This window comes from Chaetodon auriga, chromosome 14 (assembly GCF_051107435.1).
Source record: "Chaetodon auriga isolate fChaAug3 chromosome 14, fChaAug3.hap1, whole genome shotgun sequence".
Classification (NCBI taxonomy): Eukaryota; Metazoa; Chordata; class Actinopteri; order Chaetodontiformes; family Chaetodontidae; genus Chaetodon; species Chaetodon auriga.
Window position 1 is genome coordinate 7,522,993 of NC_135087.1, and position 20,438 is coordinate 7,543,430.

At 44.4% G+C, this 20,438-nt stretch overlaps 2 protein-coding genes across 4 annotated transcripts; one reads left to right on the forward strand and one right to left on the reverse strand.

Moving 5' to 3' along the window:
- Positions 1–454: 454 nt before the first annotated feature.
- On the forward strand, positions 455–10,150 carry LOC143331440 (glycogenin-1-like). The gene is made up of 7 exons (XM_076748307.1): positions 455–596; positions 3,253–3,388; positions 3,469–3,643; positions 3,865–4,027; positions 5,663–5,789; positions 6,375–6,612; positions 8,062–10,150. Exons 1-7 carry the CDS (start codon positions 455–457, stop codon positions 8,224–8,226), a joined length of 1,146 nt encoding a protein of 381 aa, XP_076604422.1. The 3' UTR covers positions 8,227–10,150.
- hltf (helicase-like transcription factor) lies at positions 10,141–19,936 on the reverse strand. Of its 3 annotated transcripts, XR_013078132.1 has the most exons (26): positions 19,787–19,936; positions 19,310–19,375; positions 18,667–18,803; positions 18,377–18,543; positions 18,050–18,192; positions 17,802–17,887; positions 17,577–17,648; positions 16,406–16,597; positions 16,181–16,255; positions 16,020–16,080; positions 15,737–15,814; positions 15,581–15,628; positions 15,305–15,406; positions 15,106–15,197; positions 14,717–14,860; positions 14,356–14,488; positions 14,100–14,235; positions 13,092–13,271; positions 12,824–12,939; positions 12,460–12,641; positions 12,175–12,297; positions 11,586–11,698; positions 11,241–11,421; positions 10,986–11,066; positions 10,408–10,881; positions 10,141–10,276 (listed from the first exon to the last, which is right to left on the reverse strand). XR_013078132.1 is itself a non-coding variant. In XM_076748304.1 (25 exons), the coding sequence occupies exons 2-25, from the start codon at positions 19,368–19,370 to the stop codon at positions 10,738–10,740; spliced, it is 2,847 nt and encodes a 948-aa protein (XP_076604419.1). In that variant the 5' UTR covers positions 19,371–19,375; positions 19,787–19,936; the 3' UTR covers positions 10,218–10,737. The 3 variants fall into 3 exon arrangements, 2 of the variants coding, with proteins under 2 accessions (XP_076604419.1, XP_076604418.1); XM_076748304.1 differs by having other exon boundaries at positions 10,218–10,881; XM_076748303.1 differs by lacking the exon at positions 19,787–19,936 and adding an exon at positions 19,662–19,740 and having other exon boundaries at positions 10,218–10,881.
- Positions 19,937–20,438: the final 502 nt, after the last annotated feature.

Sequence of the window (20,438 nt, forward strand, 5' to 3'; positions counted from 1 at the left end):
CCTTTGTAAGCTTCCTTAACAGGACCACTGTTTGTATCATTGTGTCGTCTGCATGACCTCTTCTTGGGATGCTCTTTATTTCTTAATTCAGTGCAGCTGTGCAGGAAAGAGACAAACAAAGGTTGCATTTTCAAACTGTAAAGCATGTTTAGATTTATTCATTTAAATTTGTGGATTATTGTCAATTTGAAATGATTCTCTTGTTTTTTCCACTTTTGTTTCTTGGAATTTTTGGAGGTTTATTCAAGTTTCGTACAATGAGATTAAACACGTTTGATCATATTAACTTTGCAATGATAACTAAAAGAAAACATAGAGGAGCTCTGTGAAATAAATACAAATACTGTGGATAAATATCGTACAGTTTAATCAAAACAAAGACGGCTTTACTCATATATTTCTGGGGGAGGAGGGGGAGAGCACGCAGGGGGGCGTGTCAGCTGTCACTGGTCACATGACCCGGAAAATGTGGGGCTTAATTCCTGTATTGGACTGCTCCCAGCTGCTGAAGCTCTGCCCTTCGCAGTGCAAACCCTCCGTCTGCCCCATCACGACCCCCGCGGCCCCGGCGGACCCTCCTCAGAGCGCCATGTCAGGTAAGACACTCGGGGGCTCCGCCGACTCTCGCAGCCGCCACACTGACACCGGAACACGGCCACTCCGGACCGGACGGGCTGCGCGAACTACCCTCTTCTCTCGAAATATCGCGAATTTATTAAACGATGCAGAAAAGTCTGCTGTAACGCTCACTGCTGCACCGATATGGACGGAGATGAGGCAGTGAGGTGTGATCATGGTGCACTCACTGCTGTGGATGTTTGAAAGGTTGTGATGGGTTTGATTTGATGAGTTGCTGCAGTGGTTTGGACCAAAGAAAAGCGGCCGATCAACAAGAGGAGCACATCCGGTTCCATGTTTCAAAATTAAACCTTGTTGAATGCAACTCGTGCTGGTACACAAAATGTAAAAGAAGGAGAATTCTGTTGAGAAGGACTTTAATATTCTCTTAAAGTCGCATTTTTAATTGATTTTTGTCATTTCTGTGCGAGAGTTTTGATTTTAGCCCAACTAATGCTGATACTGATATCAATATGGGATAGATTGAAGAATCTGAGAACGAACACATCAAAAAACATTTTTGATAAAGATGCCTATAAATGTGGTTATTAAAAAAACTGTGACAAAGATGGTGGAACATTTTACATTTGATAAATAAACTTGGTTGGTGAACGTCGGTCTCTGACTCTCTGCTGCATATTCTTGTATTATTTAATTCTATTGTGTTATTGGCCAACATTTGCAGCAGCATCAGTTTATCTAAAAAGACAATATTGGCTGAGCACTAATGTTGAGGTCTGGTTAGTGTTTACACAGTCAAAGTGAGGTTAAAGTGGAAGTGCAGATTGTGACACTGAACATCTGGTGTCACAAAGTGCGTAAGTGGAAATCACTGACATTGCTTTACCAGCATTGATGATTTCTCCATGTAAATTGTAGCCGGTTAGCTTAGCTTAGCATGAAGACTGCGAGCTGCATGAGAGATTGATTTTCTCACTCTTGGCAAGGAAGCGAATAAGCATATTTCCTTAAATGCTGGTTCATAATCTCCAAATAAATGTGCGCTTAATCAAAAAATGTCAAACATTAATTAGCTTCTCTAATGTGAACATTTGATGGTTTTCTTTGTCCTTTGTGTTACTAATTGATCATTGTTAGGTTTAGACAGCTTGTTGGACAGAAACAGACAATCTCAACGTGCCACCTTAACCCCAAAGGATTAGTCAGGCCCTGCTTATCCACATATGATGTCACATGTCAACTGTCATTTTTCTCACTCTAACTAGTCCATGCACAGCTATGGTCTGTTGAAAAACTAAAACTTCTGTCAGTTCTCTAAATATCTTAAACCTGCCCCAGTTCTTCAAACGTAACTTTATTCCATAACTCATGTATGCTTTTATTTTTTAAAGAAAACACTATGAACTTCCTGGGTCAATGTGGGGTCCTGGACGAACTTGACTAGTTGTTTCTCGGTGCCTACGTGCAGCACAGTGTGTGGCCTTTTTAATAGTATAAAAGTCTAATAGTGTCACACTTTTATAGTGTTTAACTATTATTATGGCCCCTTGAAAAAAAAAAACTCACTTTATAATAAGCTTTGATAACTGTAACGATATGAAATAGAGTTCTACATTAATCTGAAATTACATACAGGAAAGGTGTCTATATGTCTCTAATATACACTTTACATGCATCTCTGCATTTTTTTTGCAAACAACTACAAATCTAACGAAGATAAACAAATGTATTTTGCACATTATTCATCAGTGTACTCGTTTATATTTTAAAACCCTTTCACCATTGCCACCACTGACTGACATTTTAAACAGATTTGCCAGAATGTGTGAAATGTGAAAAATATTTCTAATTCTGAGAGGTGTCAGACCCTGAGCTGTGTGGGTCGTAGTTTTATATGCAGCCACATGCTATAACTGTGTGGGAACACAGCACATGCTTCCTGTACGGCCTTGTAGGCGTGACCGGCCTTACGCTCTTTTGATAGTCACTTTAAAGTTCCTTGAAACGGCCCTCAGCCACCGTACAGCGCTGCCTCTCCGATCAAGTTTCCCAAAAGTCCCTTGCGAGGCACACATTCAGCTTGATGAATACTATCTGCTGGCTCTGGGCCCACTTTCACTGGAGCAACACAGTGTGCCCCCTGCTGTTGCTAATGTATGCATGGGGGGACTCATCAGACACTGAACTTCACACAATAGGCCTGCAGATGGATTAGACATGCTGGGGCTGGAGCAGCGGCTGATGCTTGAAAAAAGCTGCACAGTATCTTTTAAGATACACAGATAATTGAATATTTTCACAACTGCCGTCACTCTGTTTATCTCAATCACCAGCATGATTAGTAGGTCACTCATTACTTTAACACTACTGTGCAGAATATAAGCCGATACGAAATAGGCAGTGTGCATGAGAGTTGGGGAAGCACCAGGAGTTATCATCCATGAACTTTTCATTAACCCTTAAATGGTTTTTGCACATGAACCGACGGGTGTATCTCGCTATCAGTAAACACATCATTAACCCTGGTCCTTGTGAGCAAAATGAAATCTAAAACTTGGCTTAAAAGGCCCTGAAAAGGTTTTTGACAGAAGAGGCATGAAGTGATGACACTGATATGAGAACGTGCTGATGGCTGATGAGTGTGTGTGTTTGTGTGTGTTTTTCTCCATGCAGACCAGGCTTTTGTGACGCTGGCCACAAACGACAACTACGCCAAGGGAGCGATGGTTCTCGGCCAATCGTTACACAACCACAACACAACCAGGAAGCTGGTCGCGCTCATAGGACCTCATGTTACAGAACCTTGCAGGTAACTCTTTAGCCTTTAATCAGGCACAAATTATATCCAGCACACACACTCGCATAAGTCATACCGTGTGTGTGTTGTAGGGATGCGCTGCGCTCCATTTTTGACGAGGTGTGTGTGGTGGACGTTATGGACTCGGGCGATGCGGCTCATCTGTCCCTGATGAAGCGTCCGGACCTGGGAGTGACGTTTACCAAACTGCACTGCTGGACGCTCACACACTACAGCAAGTGTGTGTTCATGGACGCAGACACTTTGGTGAGGAAAACCCCGACAATAGCAGAAAACATTTTTCTCATTTATTCCAGGTTTTACCCGTAAACCTGCGATCATGCAGTGATATAATGTTTCAGCACTGATGCATGTTTCCGCTGCGTTTTGACCTCAGACTTCTGCAAAGTTTCAAATCACTATTGTTTAAGCATGATCGATGAAACTCAACATGTCTGAGTAAGTAACATTTATGTGACTGCATTCAGGTGCTGTCAAATATAGATGAACTCTTTGAGAGAGAGGAACTATCTGCAGCGCCAGATCCTGGTTGGCCGGACTGTTTCAACTCCGGCGTGTTCGTCTTCACGCCGTCCAATGAAACGCACGAGAAGCTGCTCACGTTCTGCAGTGAGAACGGCAGCTTTGACGGTGAGACCTGAGTGTTGTTATTTTTTTTTCTGTCCTTCAAAGTGAGAGCAAAGGTTTTATAAGTATAGGAGACAGATACTGATATCAGTTTTGAAACATAGGAAAATGAAGTGTTTTCATGAGTGATGATGGGTTCTTACTGTTGCAAGTATAATCTGCATAACATGGTGTGTGACCGCAACCACAGACTTCTGAAGGGAGTTTAGAAGCATGCAGGTTCAGTTTACTGCTCACCAGCTTCAGTTTTTAGAAGCAAGAGAGTCTAAATTTGAGCTGTTTGCTCGACATAACCAAGCAACAACCATCACAACTGAGTGCTGAAGCTGTTTGTAGGTCTATCAAGGCAGCCTCACCTCCAAACACACACCTCTGTGAACCTTAATGTCATTTGGGGTTCAGGATCTTTCCCAAGGACACTTCCACATGCAGACTGGAGGAGCCGGGGATCGAACCCTCAGAGCCACCACTGCCCCAAAATGCTAACATTAGCATTTAGCATTTATGACTATGTAGGTTTCAAAACATTTCGCCAGGGGACTGCAGTTGAGAACATTGGCACACTTAGAGAAATGTTGCTAAATGCGTGTTTTCTGATTGTGATTTAGCATGTTAGCATACTAGTGTTTGCTAATTAGCACTAAACACAAAGTACAAATGAGGCTGATGGGGATGTTTTCATGGTGTTGGGTCATAAACAAAATTTTTGGGCAAATTTGTCAGGGGATTTTATCATAATCCATCCAGAGGGGAACATGTGTAAGTGTACGAAATGTCATGGCTAAAAATCTTATTTTGCATGAGAAGTTAGACTCAATAGTTGGTCATTAGTAGAACCATAGGTGCTAATTCACTGACATCAATACTGATGTGAACACCAGAATGGCTAAAAGTTCATCTTCCTTTACTAAAGTTACAGAGACTTGGATTTCCACTTTACTCTCTAACTTTGCAAGATAAGAGGTTGGACCGTGGCCATTTGAATACATGAATTCTTGAGTATATGGCTTTCTTCCACTTTTATTTATAAGCCCTGGACAGTGCGAACATGAATTAAATACAAGACCACACCAAACATTCCTCTCTCTCTCCACACACACTGACTTGGTCTAACCTTGTTCCTGCACTGCTAGCTCACCCCTGCTCACTGTCTGCTGTTAGCTGTTAGGTGTTGGTGCTGTGGTTGGATATGTCGTCATTCACTTTCTGTGCCGTCGTCTCACAACGTTGTTGCCACTTTTCAGTTTCTATTTATACTTGGCTGAAAGGAATGTACGCTATGTGTGTGTGTGTGTGTGTGTGTGTGTGTGTGTGTGTGTGTGTGTGTGTGTGTGTGTGTGTGTGGTGTTGACCATTCAGGTATGTACTGTAGTGTGCCAGAGAAGAGACGCCAGATATGGTAAATGTAACTGGATTAAAAATAACATTTCAGTTCATTCACTAGCCTGTTGCCCCCCCGACCCTTTGCTCATAGCAAAAACGCAGAATCATTCCCACATGACTACTACTGTCCTGAATGTGGCCTTGTTTATTTTTACATGCCAAAACAGAGCTCTCGGCTGTCTGTCACTTTGCATGCACTTTACCAGGAAGTGATGTGTAAAACTATGATTCTGAGCACGCTGTTCGTGTCTGCAGGTGGAGACCAGGGGGTTCTCAACAGTTTCTTCAACACCTGGGCGACGGCAGATATTTCCAAACACCTTCCCTTCATCTACAACCTCAGCAGTATAGCCATCTACTCCTACCTGCCCGCTTTCAAACAGTCAGTACACACACACACATGCACACACACACACACACACACACACACACACACACACACACACACACACAGAGACTCTAACCATAACCATTACAAATGAACCTAAACCCTAACCAAGTCTTCACCCTGTAAAGGGCAGTCTGCACCTGTGAGGACCTCAGCTTTGGCCCCACAGGGACAGAAGGTCCTCATAAGTGTGAAGTCAGGTCAAAGTCCCCGCTGGGATATAAAAACAAAAATACACACACACGGTTTCTTCATACAATCACATGTAGGTGACTTATTGTCCCGATTCTGTAGATTTCCTTGATAAACTTCAGGGTGCTTGTGTGTTAGGTGGTATAAAGCTTATCCAGGGTTAGTTCAAAGGTTGTGTATTTGTGTGTGGTTGGGTGTTGAATTTCAAGAAGCTGCTGAAACCTCTCACAACAGCACAACACACATTCTGCCTGGCTCAAAAACAGAGGAGCTACACTTGAATACTTAGCAGTACCATGTTCTCCAGGCATCAGTGTGGCCTGCAACAGCAATCAGCAAGTACTGTGGGAGTTAATATCTCTTTCTCTTCGTCTGCTGCATTTTCAGTTACGGCCATGACGCCAAGGTGGTGCACTTCCTGGGCAAGGTGAAGCCATGGAACCACTCTTACGACGCTCAGAAGGGCGAGGTCAAAGGTCACTCCTTGTCACCCGACCAGGGCCAGCTGCACCCCGACTACTTGCTCATGTGGTGGCAGCTGTACGCCAAATCTGTGCTGCCCTTACTGCAGCGGGCCTACGGGGACACGCCCTTCAGCAGCGGCTTTGTGGAGGCGAACGAGGACGTATGTCAGCCGCCGTGCATGTGTCGAAACATAAATGAGGGTGGCTGTGACTGTGTGTGAATGTGTGTTTAGCCTGTTGCATAATCTGCAAGTCCTGACTGTGTCAAAACCTGCAATTACAAGGTGACCTCTCCTTTCTCTGGCTCGTATTTAAAATGCGTGAATCTGTCATGGTTTGCTGTTACCAAGTGGTGGAAGTGCCACATGTCAAAGCTTTTTCTTTGACTCTTGAGCATCAGATAAAAGTTTCAGTTGTCACAGTAACGAGGAAAAGTCGATTGGTTCCACATTCCTCAGCACCAATCCGTTGCCAGAAGTTGTCTTGGTTGCGGCTGGTATTTCCAGTCCTTTCTGTTGTGTCATGACTGAATGAGTAGCTGTTGTCAGTGAAACCTGCAGGGTGCCAGGCCTCAAACAACTGTTCAGAACTCCACATTGTAGCAGGAAGTTGCCTTGATGCCTGTTGTAACAGGGTGGCAGTGAAACAGTCAGTCAAAAACGGGTTTTGGCTGCCAAAACCTGCAGCTTTGCTCAATTGCCTGAAGCCGTGCCATGTTGTGTCACACTGGCAAGTTTATGCAGGCAGCACCCTGGTTTCATGGAGACACGTCTGACGTTTGCACTGGACCAAGTTTTTTCAATCTGCAAACCAAATGAGCCCTGAAATTTAGGACTTTTTTGTATTTCTTAGTGTCCCACTTCTGCTGAGCATCCCAAAGTTTGCTAACAGTAGCCACCCTAAGCTACCGGTCATACTAGACCAGGCTGGGCTGTCGCAGTAAAAATTCCCAAACTGCAGTTTGCATTTACTGCAGTAAATAAGTTTGTGTTTTATTGCTTGTGAAGTTCAGTTTTTCTTTTTTTTAATCCCATCTTATCTTCATGTGGTAGCAGAGGGTTTTGTTCATTTCAGTCACATTTATCTGCGTCAAGTTTCTCTTGGTTCACCTTAAATCTGAGTTTAAGCCGTGTATGCGTTGGAGTGATTTCATGACATCACAGTTGCCTGATTACATTAGTTTCATTCGTGCAATGTTGAAGCTTTAAGTCTGCAGTACACTGAAGTATGAGACATTTTCTTTTTCTGAAAAAAATCCTAATCTTGAATTTAGTGTGTCTGGCATCTTTTATTTTTTTATTCTAGTTCATCTTACGCTCATTATGTTTTGACTGGTATTGTCTTACTGAGTGCACCTCTACTGTTAGATGCCAAACCTTTCTTACTCTGCATTAGAAACACACTCAGCTCTTATCTGCCACGTGTTGCAAAATGCCTTCTTTGTACTTTGCCTCTTCTGACGAAACACTTGCGTGTACCGATTGTGTCTTAAGCATAGAAAAAGAGTGTTCAGCCGAGCAGGGCCGGTGTGGAGAAACCTGTCCTTATAAAGTATTCCTCCTGTCTCGTGTGATAATGATTCATTCATTCTCTCTCTGTCTGTCACGCAGCGTAAGCCTCATGAGGAGGTGAGAGAGCAGCCGGCGCCTTGTGCTCCTCCCCAGAAGGTTTCATCAGAGGAGAGGAAGCAGCGCTGGGAAGAGGGCCAGATCGACTACATGGGTGACGACTCCTTCGCCAACATCGAGCGGAAGCTTGACTCCTTCTTGAAGTAGCGGCCAGGCGAGGGAGCGTGACAGAGAGCACCAGCTGAAGCTCTGTGTGTGTGTGTGGGGGGGTGTCGAAGCACTGCTCAGCCAATCGCAGGGGCTTGATTAGCAGGTGACTGGGTGAATGCCTCACTCTCTGCATCCTGTCAGTGTGTGTTTGAATGACGGAGAGTTTAACACAATGCCCCCGTTCTCTTACCGTTCACCTTTCTACGCTCAAATGACAAGTTTGACGTTTGTCGGAAATGCGCTCATTTTCTTTCTTGAAGAGTTGGATGAGAAGATCTATACCACTCACATGTTGGTGGATCAGTATGAAGCTACCACCAGCAGCTGGCTAATTTAGCTTAGCATAAACACTGGAAACCATCAATCTTGGATATAAAAGTGGTCACCCCCTCCCCAACTAGCTGCTTGCTGGCACTGGCCAAAGGTATTAAAATATTCCCACCAGCAACTCGATTCTCGTATGAACAATAAAAACGTTAATTTCCTGGAGTCTGATGATTGCTTAGCAACTAGTCTCAGCCGCCAGGAAGTTCATAATGGCCTGAGTTTATATTTAATTTTTTCACCAGGATGGTGAAGGCCTGACCTGCCCTACTCTGCCTCTGATTGGCTCACCTTAATATTCTTACCCTAATTGAACCCAATCTCCCCCCTAAACCCAACCAACCCAACCAACCCAACCAACACAGGCAATGGGCACTAACCAATCAGAGGCAGAGCTGGGCAGGTAATGACTTCGCCATCCTAAGGAAAACATTTGTGTAAAAACATGTAAAACAGCAAATTTTAAACCACAGGTGGTATAATCTTTTCATCCAGCTCTCAGGGAGAAAGCGAATAAGCATAATGTTACTTCCCAAAATCTCAGACTATTCCTTGAAGTGTTCTTGTGCACCTGATGGACATGTTTTCAGTCTTCCTAACCTGTGGAAACTTTTAGCAACAATGAAACTGGGGGAAATGGCTGTGGGCAAAGCCTGTGGCTGGAGGGCAGTCAGTAAGTTTAGAAGTTGTTTCTGGGTTTTCAGTTACCACAGCTTCTTTCCTGCAATAACTCTCTAAACCACTTTGAAGCTGATATGCAACAACTGGCTCACTTCCCTCTTACTATCCCTGCTCTTCTTTTCAGCCAGTTGTGAAAACCTTGCTTTAATCAGTGTCCACCTCACTGGAGTACATAAATAAATGTCCCCTAGCTGTGCCTCTGACATGCACCAGCTTACTGTGACTTCAGCTTCGTAACGTCTGGTATTGTGTTAGGGTCAGGGCCTGTTTTGTGTTGTATTTGCATGGCACAGTTAAAACGTGGGTCAGTAATGAAGCACTTCCATCCACATCCTGAAGTGATGTTGATAAGTCAGTTTTGTATGTATTTTTGTGCTCCCCAGACATGTTCTCTGTACTCGTGCCCTGCATGTTACGTTCCTGCCAGACCCACATCAGTATATCTTTGTGCCATGACCTGTTTCATCACTTCCTGTCTGTAGTGTTACCAGCTGCCTTATTGCCGTTTACTGTTTACAAAACCTCACTTACTGTAACTGCTGCTAGTAGCACAAATTGAACCTTACTCAGTCGCTCATTTCCTGTTGCCAATACCTCCTTTACTTCACTCCATCTGTGTGCCCTTAAACTATGATCTATAGCTCCTAACAATGATAATAATTCTCTCCTCATTCCATCAAACACTCCTATAAGAGGCTGACGGGGTTGAGAGAAAAGACCATATGCAATATTTCTAATCTTGTCAGCCTGCTGAATCCTGAACATGCATGAGCGTGGAAGTGGAGCATAATCGTAGTGACACTGGTTAATGCAGGTCCATCCTTTGACCCAGCTGTTAACTGTACATCCCTGTTGAAGTGCTAATAAAGAACTGGTGGGGGAAAAAAAAAAAAAAAATCACCATTTATCCATCCCATCTGTCTTGAGTTTCACTTTTTTTACTCTGTAATACTGACTGGATGTAGGGCAGCAATACATCATTTAGTCAATGAAATGTCTCGAAATACAAAAAGAGAGACCTTTTTAACATTTTTTGTCCAACCTGTGACGAACAGAAAAGCAGCAAATGCTCACATTTAAGCCCTTTCTAAAACCACTCAAATGCTTATCAAAACTGACTGATCTTGCAGTAGATGCACATCGTCACATAAACAGACAACTTTTCCCTTCAACTAGAAAACCTCTGAAGTTCTGCAAGCTGCTCTGTGTACAGTCACTATAGATGTGTGTCAGTAGCCTGCTTTTCAGAACATCTTCATGATGAAGCGTTTAACAGAAGTAGAAATAAAACAGAATTTACAACATTAAACTACAGAACAAAAATATGAACTTTGCAGGAATCAAACAAAACATTGACAATGTGCACAAAAATTCTCTGTAACGCTTCATATGTGAGCTGTGAGACCGCCTAAAAAGGAAACGTTCAACTGTTAAAACAGTTCAAAGACGGCTCAAGTGTTTGTGTAGTTTCCAGTGCATGAGTGCAGGTCCGCTGACGGACATCTACAGCTCCATCAGAGCTTTGATGTCTTCAATGCGAGACGTCTTTCTGTTGGTGTCTGTGGAGCCGAAGGCCTTCTCCACCAGGTCCTGCTTCTGCCTCTGGATCTTCACCATGCTCTCCTCCACGGAGTCCTTCACAATGAACTGCAGAAACACACACATAAAATAAAAATACAAGCAAAATATTCCCGACAGTGTTGAAAAATCATTTTAACAACAGTACAATTACGATTTCCTGATTTTCTGACCTTGGTGACGAAGACTTTCCTCTTCTGTCCCAGACGGTGGCAGCGGTCGATGCACTGCTCCTCAGTAGCAGGATTCCATGCCTAAAACACACAGTGATTACAGTTCAGGAGAGTCCTGAAAACATTTTATCTTTCAACATCTCTGTTCTCCCTTTTTGATTTCATCTGTCTCATGATCAACGTTAGTTTGCGTGTTTCTTCACGTGGTCGAACAGAATGCGTGAATGTAGGATTCTGGCCAAAATCAGTACTTACAGGGTCCATGAGGAAAACATGAGAGGCAGCGGTCAAGTTGAGCCCCACCCCTCCAGCTTTGAGTGACAGAAGCATGATGGTGGGACTGTCTGCTGCAGAGCTCTGAAACTCCTGGATGACCTGAGTCCTCCTCTTCTGGCTCATGGTGCCGTCCAAACGCACAAAGCGGAAACCATGCTCCCTGGTGAAGAGGAGGGAGGGCAGTCACGCCAAGAGGAACGCCACAAAATAACAGAACGGACAACGAAGTGAATTCAATCTAGAAAAACTCTGCTGAAGAGCTGCTGGTGCTGCAGTGCTGACAGATCTCTGGACCTCTCTGAATGCTTTGAATGTGTGTATTACCTGAGTGGAGTCTCCAGTATGGTGAGGAAGCGAGTAAACTGAGAGACGACCAAACACTTAACGCTGCTGTCCTCACATCGCAGCCTGAGCAGGTTTCCCATCAGCGCCTGCACCTGAGGAGACAAGCACGAGCTTTAGAGGACCAACATGTGGACGCGTACAAGCCCATTTTCCATCACTGTCACGGTATGAAGGACGCTGATTCAAGAATGAGGGAAAGAGTCACACAAACGCCAGGATCAGAAGATAAGTTGAGAGTCTTTAAAGTGATTCCAGTAGGTCTCATGCTTGAAGCCTTTTGGGGTTATCCTGATTCATTTGAGGGAGAAGTAGGAACGATGGAATTCAAGGTAGTATTTGTGTATTTGTGTATTTTATTTTCCATTGAGAACTCAAAGGTATGAATGTAACAGAACACTGAAATGATTTGTGAGGAAGATTTTGCAGAACATCTTGCAAAAGTCCAACTCAAGCACATTTCCTTTTAAGGTTTAGAAAAATAGTGTTGTGCATTTTTCAGAGGTCTGCAGAGAGTTTTTACTATTTTTATCTCCCGGTTCATTCTGCAGCCTGTGTACGTGCCGTGTACCTTCGAGCTTGTCCTCCACTTCTCAGAGCTGGTACCGTTCTCCTCCTCGATTTCCTCCTGTGGAAACTCCACCAGCTCACTGGTCTTGATCTCAGCTCGGCAGAGAGGACAGCGTGCTGCTTCCTATGCACAGACATGCACACAGAGCATGCAGAAAAAATGGATCTGTAATAAGTGGCAGCTAAATAACTGATTACATAGAATTGCAAACTTGCCTTTTCAGTTAACTGTCAAATGAGAATGAAATCGCAAACCCCTGCTGCCTGCTGTGGGCAGCACATGTACCTGCTCATTGCTGATAACCTGGGCGATGCAGGGCCGGCAGTAAACATGGGCGCAGTGCGTAATAACTGGCAGGCGGACAGAGTCCAGACACACCGAGCACTCCTCATCAGAGCCGCTGGCCAACACCAACCGAAGCTTCTCTATCAGACGCTCCCGCAGCTCTGCAGGCGTTGCTGCAGCACCTACAGACAAAATATTTGATAAAATTACATGTGAAAATGATGCCTTAGTGTGAAAATGATTGGTTAGGATTAGGGTAAGAATATCAGGGTAAGTTGTTACTGGACTTCTGTGCTCGTCATGAATTGGCCATAACAAACACATGCATTTCAAGTGACCCCAGAGTTCAGAAGCTATACTATACCCAGGTCTGGTGATGTTTTCGCCAGCAGATCTGGGTGGCAGCAGTGCTGTCGAAGCCTCATCAGGATGGCCAACACATCAGCGTAATTCCTCAAGACTGTCCCTTCAGCTACGTATCTAAACAGTAAAAAAAAAAAAAAAATCCTTGTTACATCTAACAGACACCTATGAACATCATTGACTAACTCCCAGTTGATCTGAGTCCTAATCCTAATCTGTCGATTCATTCAAACATGCATGCACTTGTACTTGCGCACGATGGCACATACCTGCTGATTGTGTTTCTTCCCTCCTTTCGTGCCAACTCATATTCCTCTCTTTCTGACTGGCTCAGCTCGACCTGCTCCACACACACCATCTTCTCAGGCAGGGACACCAGGGGGCGCCCATTCACCTCGCTGCTCTTGGTCCGCCGCAGGGTGATGCACTTCACCAGGGTCTGAAGGTTCCTGCACGCAGTATTTATTAATATCTGATTGTAAATAGTATAATATGACAAATGCCTGCATATTGACCAAAATGGCAAACTTGCTACAGTGGGGGCATAGTCTGTGGACACATCTTGTTACCCTGTAAAACAACAAACTCAGATGTCTGACATATCATCTATTCATATATATGAAGTAGAATTTGAAAGTGTGCACAGAGACTTTGTGAGGTCTGAACTGACAGACAGGCAGCCAGCACAGTCACTTTGGATTATAAAACTGGTTCTGTTCGTTAGCAGGAACAGCAACGAGCAAGAAATCTATCATCATCTCCAAAGACTGTGATTAACTTCAAGTCAGATTTACTTAGGTCGCCCTCGTCTGACTCACTGGATGCTGACTGTGTGAATAAGCCTGTCATTGGCCGCCTCTTTCAGGCAGGATTCCCCTCTTCTCTGCTATCTCTGTGTTACTGTTTTCAAAACCCCTGCGGCTATGGGGAAACAACAACCTCCAAGATAGCAACCTACACACTGAAAAATGTAAAGTCACCCTAATAACAATGGGTTCAGCCAGAGCTTTCTTGAGTGCACAACATATTACACCCTCAAAAATGTAGACCCTCGATTCGGAACAAAAAACACTGAGAAGTGCACTCGGTGTATCTATGTACAGATAAGACAAAGCAACAACTGTATACATGAAGAATATGTACGTTTATGACTGCACTTCAGCACTAATTTCCCTCAGACTGGTTGCATCACTGCTCACTTACAGCAAACAGCACCCTCTGGTGTATCATTACGACACTGCAGTAGTGTTAATGATACTGTATCTGTGAGCACTCACTGCAGGCCGGCCCGGTCTCCTTGAGTAACAGGTCTCTGGATCACTCTGTTCCACCACTCCTTCACATCGAAGGGCTTCAGGCGCAGGAAGGCCAGCAGCATCCACAGGTCCTTCACACTGTTCTGGATGGGAGTACCTGGATGGACGGATACTCGGTCAAAACGAGTATTTGTGGTGGACTCATCACCATGCCCAAATATGTTTGTATATTCATATGCTGCTATCTGTGTGTGTGTGTGATAAGGTGCAGTAATACCTGACAGAATCCAGCGCCGCTGAGCTTTTAGATCGAGGACAGCCTTACTCATCTGTGCATTGGGGTTTCTTATGATGTGGCCTTCATCCAGCACAACCCTCAGCCAATTGATCCCATGGAGGGGACTTTTATTCTGAAAATGAAAGAAACACTTTGTAGCTAAAAAATTACAAAGTGTACATCTCTCAACTGAATGGAACATAGAGTCCATGTTCAGGACAGACATTCATTTGCTCCTATCAGAGGATTTTGCTCATCCACACAGCCTGCACCACCATACTAACTCTGTCTCCAGTGTTCCTCTTCTGTGAGACCACCTTGGCGCACCTAGCAGCTACAGATGTGACCCGTGTGCACTCACCCCAAAGTCGGCTGAGAGGACGTTGTAGGTGGTGATCACCACGTCCTGAGAGGACAGAAACTCTTTGTTCCTGTTGCGATCTGAGCCATAATAGAGATACACGTTTAGCTTCACGTTAGCGTGCACATGCTGCTCAAACTGCTCCTGCGCACACAAAGGAGAGGAGGAAAACGTGACACATGCCGACTCCAGGGATGGAAAGGTAGCACTGAATATGGCATCTCCTTTGTCAAATGTTTAGAAAATGACCAACATGGCTTGTTCTCTCACAGCATATACAAACGTTGAAAAAAGAGCCATCAAGCTAATAAGCAGGGCAGTATGTAGCTGAAGTTCAGTGACAGGATGTGTCTTTGTGTATGTTTTGTTGTGTAACGCTGTATTCCTACCAGCCAGTTGCTGAGCACGGAGAGCGGGGAGATGATGAGGGTCGTTCTAGCTGATAAGTCCTCTGCACTTTCAGCGATGGGGGATTCCACATCTGCACATACAAAAAGGTTGACAAACATCTCAAAAATTGCTTCTGCAAAGATTAATACAGTATGTCAACCAGAAACCAGCAGGCAAACATGTGCTGCTTGAACTCACCGAGTGTGGGAGTGGGCTTCTTACTAGTTTTCTTCTTCTTTGATCCTGTATCTGATGCTGAGCCACCCAGCGCTGCAGCAAAGTCCAGATCCTCCAGCAATACTGGCGGTAAAATTGATGATTGACTTCATTTAGTGGATACAAGCCAAATAACAAGAGCACTGAGTTGTACCACCCCGATGAAATTCAAAACACCAATCACTGCTCTTTTCAAGAAGGTGGCCTGTCGCACAATCACTTCAACATGCAAACACAAAGAGTTCACTGGGCTTGTACCTTTACTGGGCTTTCGTTTAGTGGCTTTCGTCTTTCCTTTGCTCGTACCTGTAAGTGGAGAAGTCAGGTAAAAATGCATGTAAAGTAATGCATGTAAGCATGGAGGAAGAAGAAGAAGTTAAAAAATGATATGCATGGAGGTGACAATCATCTTACTTTTGTCTGACTTCTCCACAGTCTCCACTACTTCTGGCAAATCAGCAGCTGCATCACTCAGTCCTGCACTGCTGTGTCCTGAAACAAAGACACCCCATCACCTCTCCCCTTACGGCTCTTTTTGTTTTCTTGCATACAAGCATGTGTGGTCTTCCCATCAACACACACACACACACACACACACACACACACACACAAAGAGAACTAAAGGAAAACTGAGGCATGAGAGAAAAATAAAAATCAGCAGATCTGCAGCTGTTGCTTCATCGAAAGTTGAGAGTACCTTCCAGCTTGGAGGCCACCTGTGGTTGAGTTTTGGCTTTGACAGGTGAAGTCTGCTCCTCCTGTGCACATGTAAACAAGCACTTTATAGTGGTTGAACACGAGTCATTCAGACTACACACCAATTGAGAAGAATCCACATTCAGGCACACACACACTTACACTTCTGTCCACGGGCAGACGCTTTCCTTTGTGAAAGTTGGTGAGGATCAGAGCGATGGTTGTCAGAGTCTTTCCCTGGAAAACACAAACAGGGCTTTTAGTGTTGACTCACACCTACTTAGATCACATCAGTGTGAGGGCTGTTTTTGTCATAAACAGAGAAAAAAAGCTTTGTTCTGACATTTTACTGATGTAAAAATATAAGTCTGTATCTGTGTTACTCACCAGTCCCATGTCGTCCGCCAGTATTCCCCCGCGAACTCTCTCCGGTATTTCTTTGGCAGAGAAGTGTGTGAGGCTGTTATAGTACAGCTCGCCTCTCTTCTCCCAGAAGGGCGGCAACGCAGATTTGTTTTCTCGAGCGCACATCCAGGACAGCGCCTGCTTCTGGTGAGGCAGGAGAGGAGTGCCCACAGCCTGCAGAGAAAAAGGGCTGCGTGTTCACCGTGAAGCTGCACCATTGGTTTTTTGGAGTGCAAGATGGTGACAACTCAGAGGTGAGAAGACGCAAGATGAAGAGGGCAGTGGCATGGTTCATGCCACATACTTTTATCTGATGTTTAAACCCACAGTGAGTGACAGTGAGTCCAATTTTAGAATGAGCTTCAGTCTCTAAATCAGCAGTATTACAAATGACCAGTAGCAAAGACTCTAAGCTGAAGGGCTCCGATAATGTTCTTGGGGAACAGACTTTTGGGCACTGTTCTCCACTGAGCAGACAGAAAGAAATATTCAAACAATAAGAAACAACATGCTGGAGAACTGTTACTCATAAATTGCAGTTGGGGGTTGCAGCTTTCCAGTCTCCCCCTCTGTCACAACCACTCAGCTACGAACGACCACCTTTGATCGCCTTAACAATCACCAACAAAACACTTCGACTCAACCGGAAAAACCTCTCAGCATCCCAGTGACTTCACCTACTATCTGAACACATCACAACAAAAAGATTCACAGCAATAACAAAAAACCAGGCTGATCAGTTTAACCGCCTTTGAGCCTCATTGACCTCATGCATTGGTATTATTGCACTGTTGACACATCAACAGTGCAATCACTTCCTTCCAGTCACATATAAACATGCTGCAAATAACAATCTCCGCCCTTTGCTGGTGAAGCAAACAACTCCACCCACACAAACCTCACATCAAATCCACAGGCCTACCCGGTGGGACAATTCTGGAAAACAATCAATCAATCAGTCATCCAAATCCTTGCAAGACAAACCTCCACTTCATACTTCTACATTCAATTAACCCTGCCGTAAAAACACTTACCCACTCCCCAGCTGGCAAAATCACTAGTTATTAACATACTTGTTGTGAGAGATGTAAGAAATACACATGAAGACAAAATGTGGACCACAAACAGAAAGACAGACAGTTCACATACATACCTTGGCTGCTTCTTTCTCTCCATCTTTACTCTCCATCAAGCCTTCAAAAAGGTTGTCAAATGCATTCTTAAGCTGAAAGACAGAAGAGTATATGGTTAAGAATGACTGCATGACATGACCGCAAACATGTACACATTCAACATAATTAGCATAAAAATATTAATTATCCACAACATGCTCACAAACATTGTACAACATTACACATATTTAGATATATATATATACCTCCTCTGGAGTTAGTGGGATGGTTAAACCTTTTTTAGAAGCCAATGAATAAGCGCCTTGACGGTCATACGGTTTCTGATTTGCGCCTGAAATGAAACACACACAGGTGCAGACACGCACAACATAAACAGTGAGGTTAGCGACTGAAAACTAACTCTTTAATGCAACAATGTGGGCTACATGGATGAATGAGTTTTTCCATCATGAGGAGAGTGAGATCACACAGTTGAGCGCATCCGAGTTTGTACCTGTTGCTGTCTTTCCACCTGTGTTCAGTTTATATCCGCGACGTGCCATGATCTGAATCACAGTAGTTTTGTTCTCTTCTTTCCCCCAGAAGGACAGCATCACTGGCATGGAGAACTTGTTTTTCGTCCCTGAGTGTACCACCCTGACACAGGAACGAGACGACACACACAAACACAAAATCACTCATCGCGTTCAACCCACTGGGCTAGAGTGCATCTCTGAATGCATCTATCAAACACAGATATTTATGGGGAAAAGCTTTCACTTCACCGTCCATTTCTGCCTTTCTGACATTCATTCTGACAGGCCAATAACAATGTACTCACCCCTCTACTTTAGCCAAATTTCTGTCCATGATGCTGGCCATAGCTGATGCCAGCTCCCGCTTGATGTGACCCACTTGGTTGCCGTAAACGTTGGCGACCATCACTGCGTTGGGGTCGTATGGATTCTGGGGCTCTCGCACCAAACCGACCATTTCCCCTTGATTCACCTATCCAGAGAGACAAACACAGATGATTTTAAGGTTTTGTCAAGCAATTCATGGCAGTTCTGTAATGTCTCCTTTGTGAATTAGTGTACTGGGGGAGTAAAGGTGACCCTGACTGATGCTCACCACCCCGGTGTAATATCTGAGGCCGACCACAGTGCCCTGCAGCTGGCCAAACAGCACGCTGCCGTCTGCGTCCGGCTCCTCAGACGCTGCAGCTCGGATGGCCTGAGAGAGAGTCTCTGCGTTGGTCTCACTCAGGTCTGAAGCTTGGTTTAGGCTTCTGCGTCGCGGCGACGCCGTACCTACGCCGTCGACGCAGACCCCTACGCGGACCCTACGCCGTAGCCTGACGCGCACCTCCAAAAAATCCTGACTACGCGTCGCGTCGACGCGTAGTGACGTGAACGTCGAGGACTGTGATTGGTCCGTTCAGAACGTAATTTTCGGTTCAGTCGCAGCCCTATGGTCGCAGCACAACAACACCGCCATTTTCAAAGTTTCTGTGGTGAGAGCTACAAGAAAAAGTGGACCAAGCCGAAGAAAGAATTATCGAGGAGGTACGCAAGTACGACCACCTCTACAACTCCTCTTCGCGGCAGCAAGAGCCCCCGAAACCATACAAAGACACAGCCGCACCCCCCTAGCGGCTTGGCGGTGAATTGCGGAGCAACGCGTTCCGTCGACGCAGAACTACGAATGCTCAGTGACGGCGTAGGGTGTACGCCGTAGGTACGGCGTCGCCGCGACGCAGAAGCCTAAACCAAGCTTAAGAAGAGGTTCACCTCTCTGAACCGGTCCCAGCCGAACCTCCACCTGCGGGAAAACATGGCACCTGGAGCACACGCACAGACAGAGACGTGCAAAAACACATGCACACACAGGCAACAAGGAAATAAATTAACATGGTGCAGAACAGCTTCGACTGACAACACAAGCCGTAAGACCCTGTCCTTAGGGTGCACAGAGAAGGAAGTGCAGGTTGTTTGAACTAAATGTTGCTAATAAGCAAGCTAGCCAAATGACTAAACTACCCTTCACTTCATTACATAACATCAACACACGACACTGCACTTTAATGTTAGCTGGGCAGTTAAAGAAAGCTAATTAAGTAGCATTACCGTTCATGCTACCTGTTTGGCGTGAATCCTAACGGCTGGTTTGACTTATTATTCGACTGCTAGCTGCTGGTCGTGCGCTATCTTGTCGGGTAATGTGTGTATATAATCTATAATGTGTGATTTACCGTAATTAAACGTTCGTAATTCCTTCTCCTCGGCGGTTGTCGACTTTTCAGAGAGGACTGTCTCCTGCGTTGCTGTTTTTGGGGTTTGTGCTAACGTTTATTTCTGATGTTTAGTAAATCAGGAAGTGTCAATTTCGCTGCACTAAGTGTAGAACTTCTGGTAGTGCCCTCCAAAATAAACTCTTATTTTTGTGACATTTTATAACACCACAGCAAATTGTTGTCTACACATGTTATTACTTTGAAATGAATAAATAAATAAATAAATAAATAATAAGTGAATTGCGGTATATGTTTATATGGATTTATAACATTTTTCAATGTAACAGCTGCCTATACTGCAACTTGTATCCAGTACATTTTATTAGATATACACTAATATCTAATTGATATCTGTTGAAAAATCAGTTACTACAATTCTAATGTCCAATAGCTGATATATCATCTGATTTCTCACTGACACAATTAAGCCCAGATGACACATGGTGTATGCGCTTTGCACAACCAGTTTAGTGTTTTATAGAGCTACAGTCGACTTACAGAGTTACAGTTTGTTGAATTATTAATTAGTTGAACGACAGAAAATTCAGCAAAGGCGAGCTTACTTAGCAATAATTCATTGATGTATTGTTTGAGTTGCTGCTGGATGCAG

Excerpts from the sequence above, each read along its gene's own strand:
- LOC143331440 (XM_076748307.1), top strand. The coding sequence starts at position 455 with ATGACCCGGAAAATGTGGGGCTTAATTCCTGTATTGGACTGCTCCCAG. Across the intron at positions 4,028-5,662 it reads TGAGAACGGCAGCTTTGACG|GTGGAGACCAGGGGGTTCTC; the intron begins GTGAGACCTGAG and ends TCGTGTCTGCAG. Across the intron at positions 6,613-8,061 it reads TTGTGGAGGCGAACGAGGAC|CGTAAGCCTCATGAGGAGGT; the intron begins GTATGTCAGCCG and ends TCTGTCACGCAG.
- hltf (XM_076748303.1), bottom strand. Across the intron at positions 16,081-16,180 it reads GTCTGCCCGTGGACAGAAGT|GAGGAGCAGACTTCACCTGT; the intron begins GTAAGTGTGTGT and ends ACATGTGCACAG. Across the intron at positions 12,642-12,823 it reads GAAAACATCACCAGACCTGG|GTGCTGCAGCAACGCCTGCA; the intron begins GTATAGTATAGC and ends TTTTGTCTGTAG.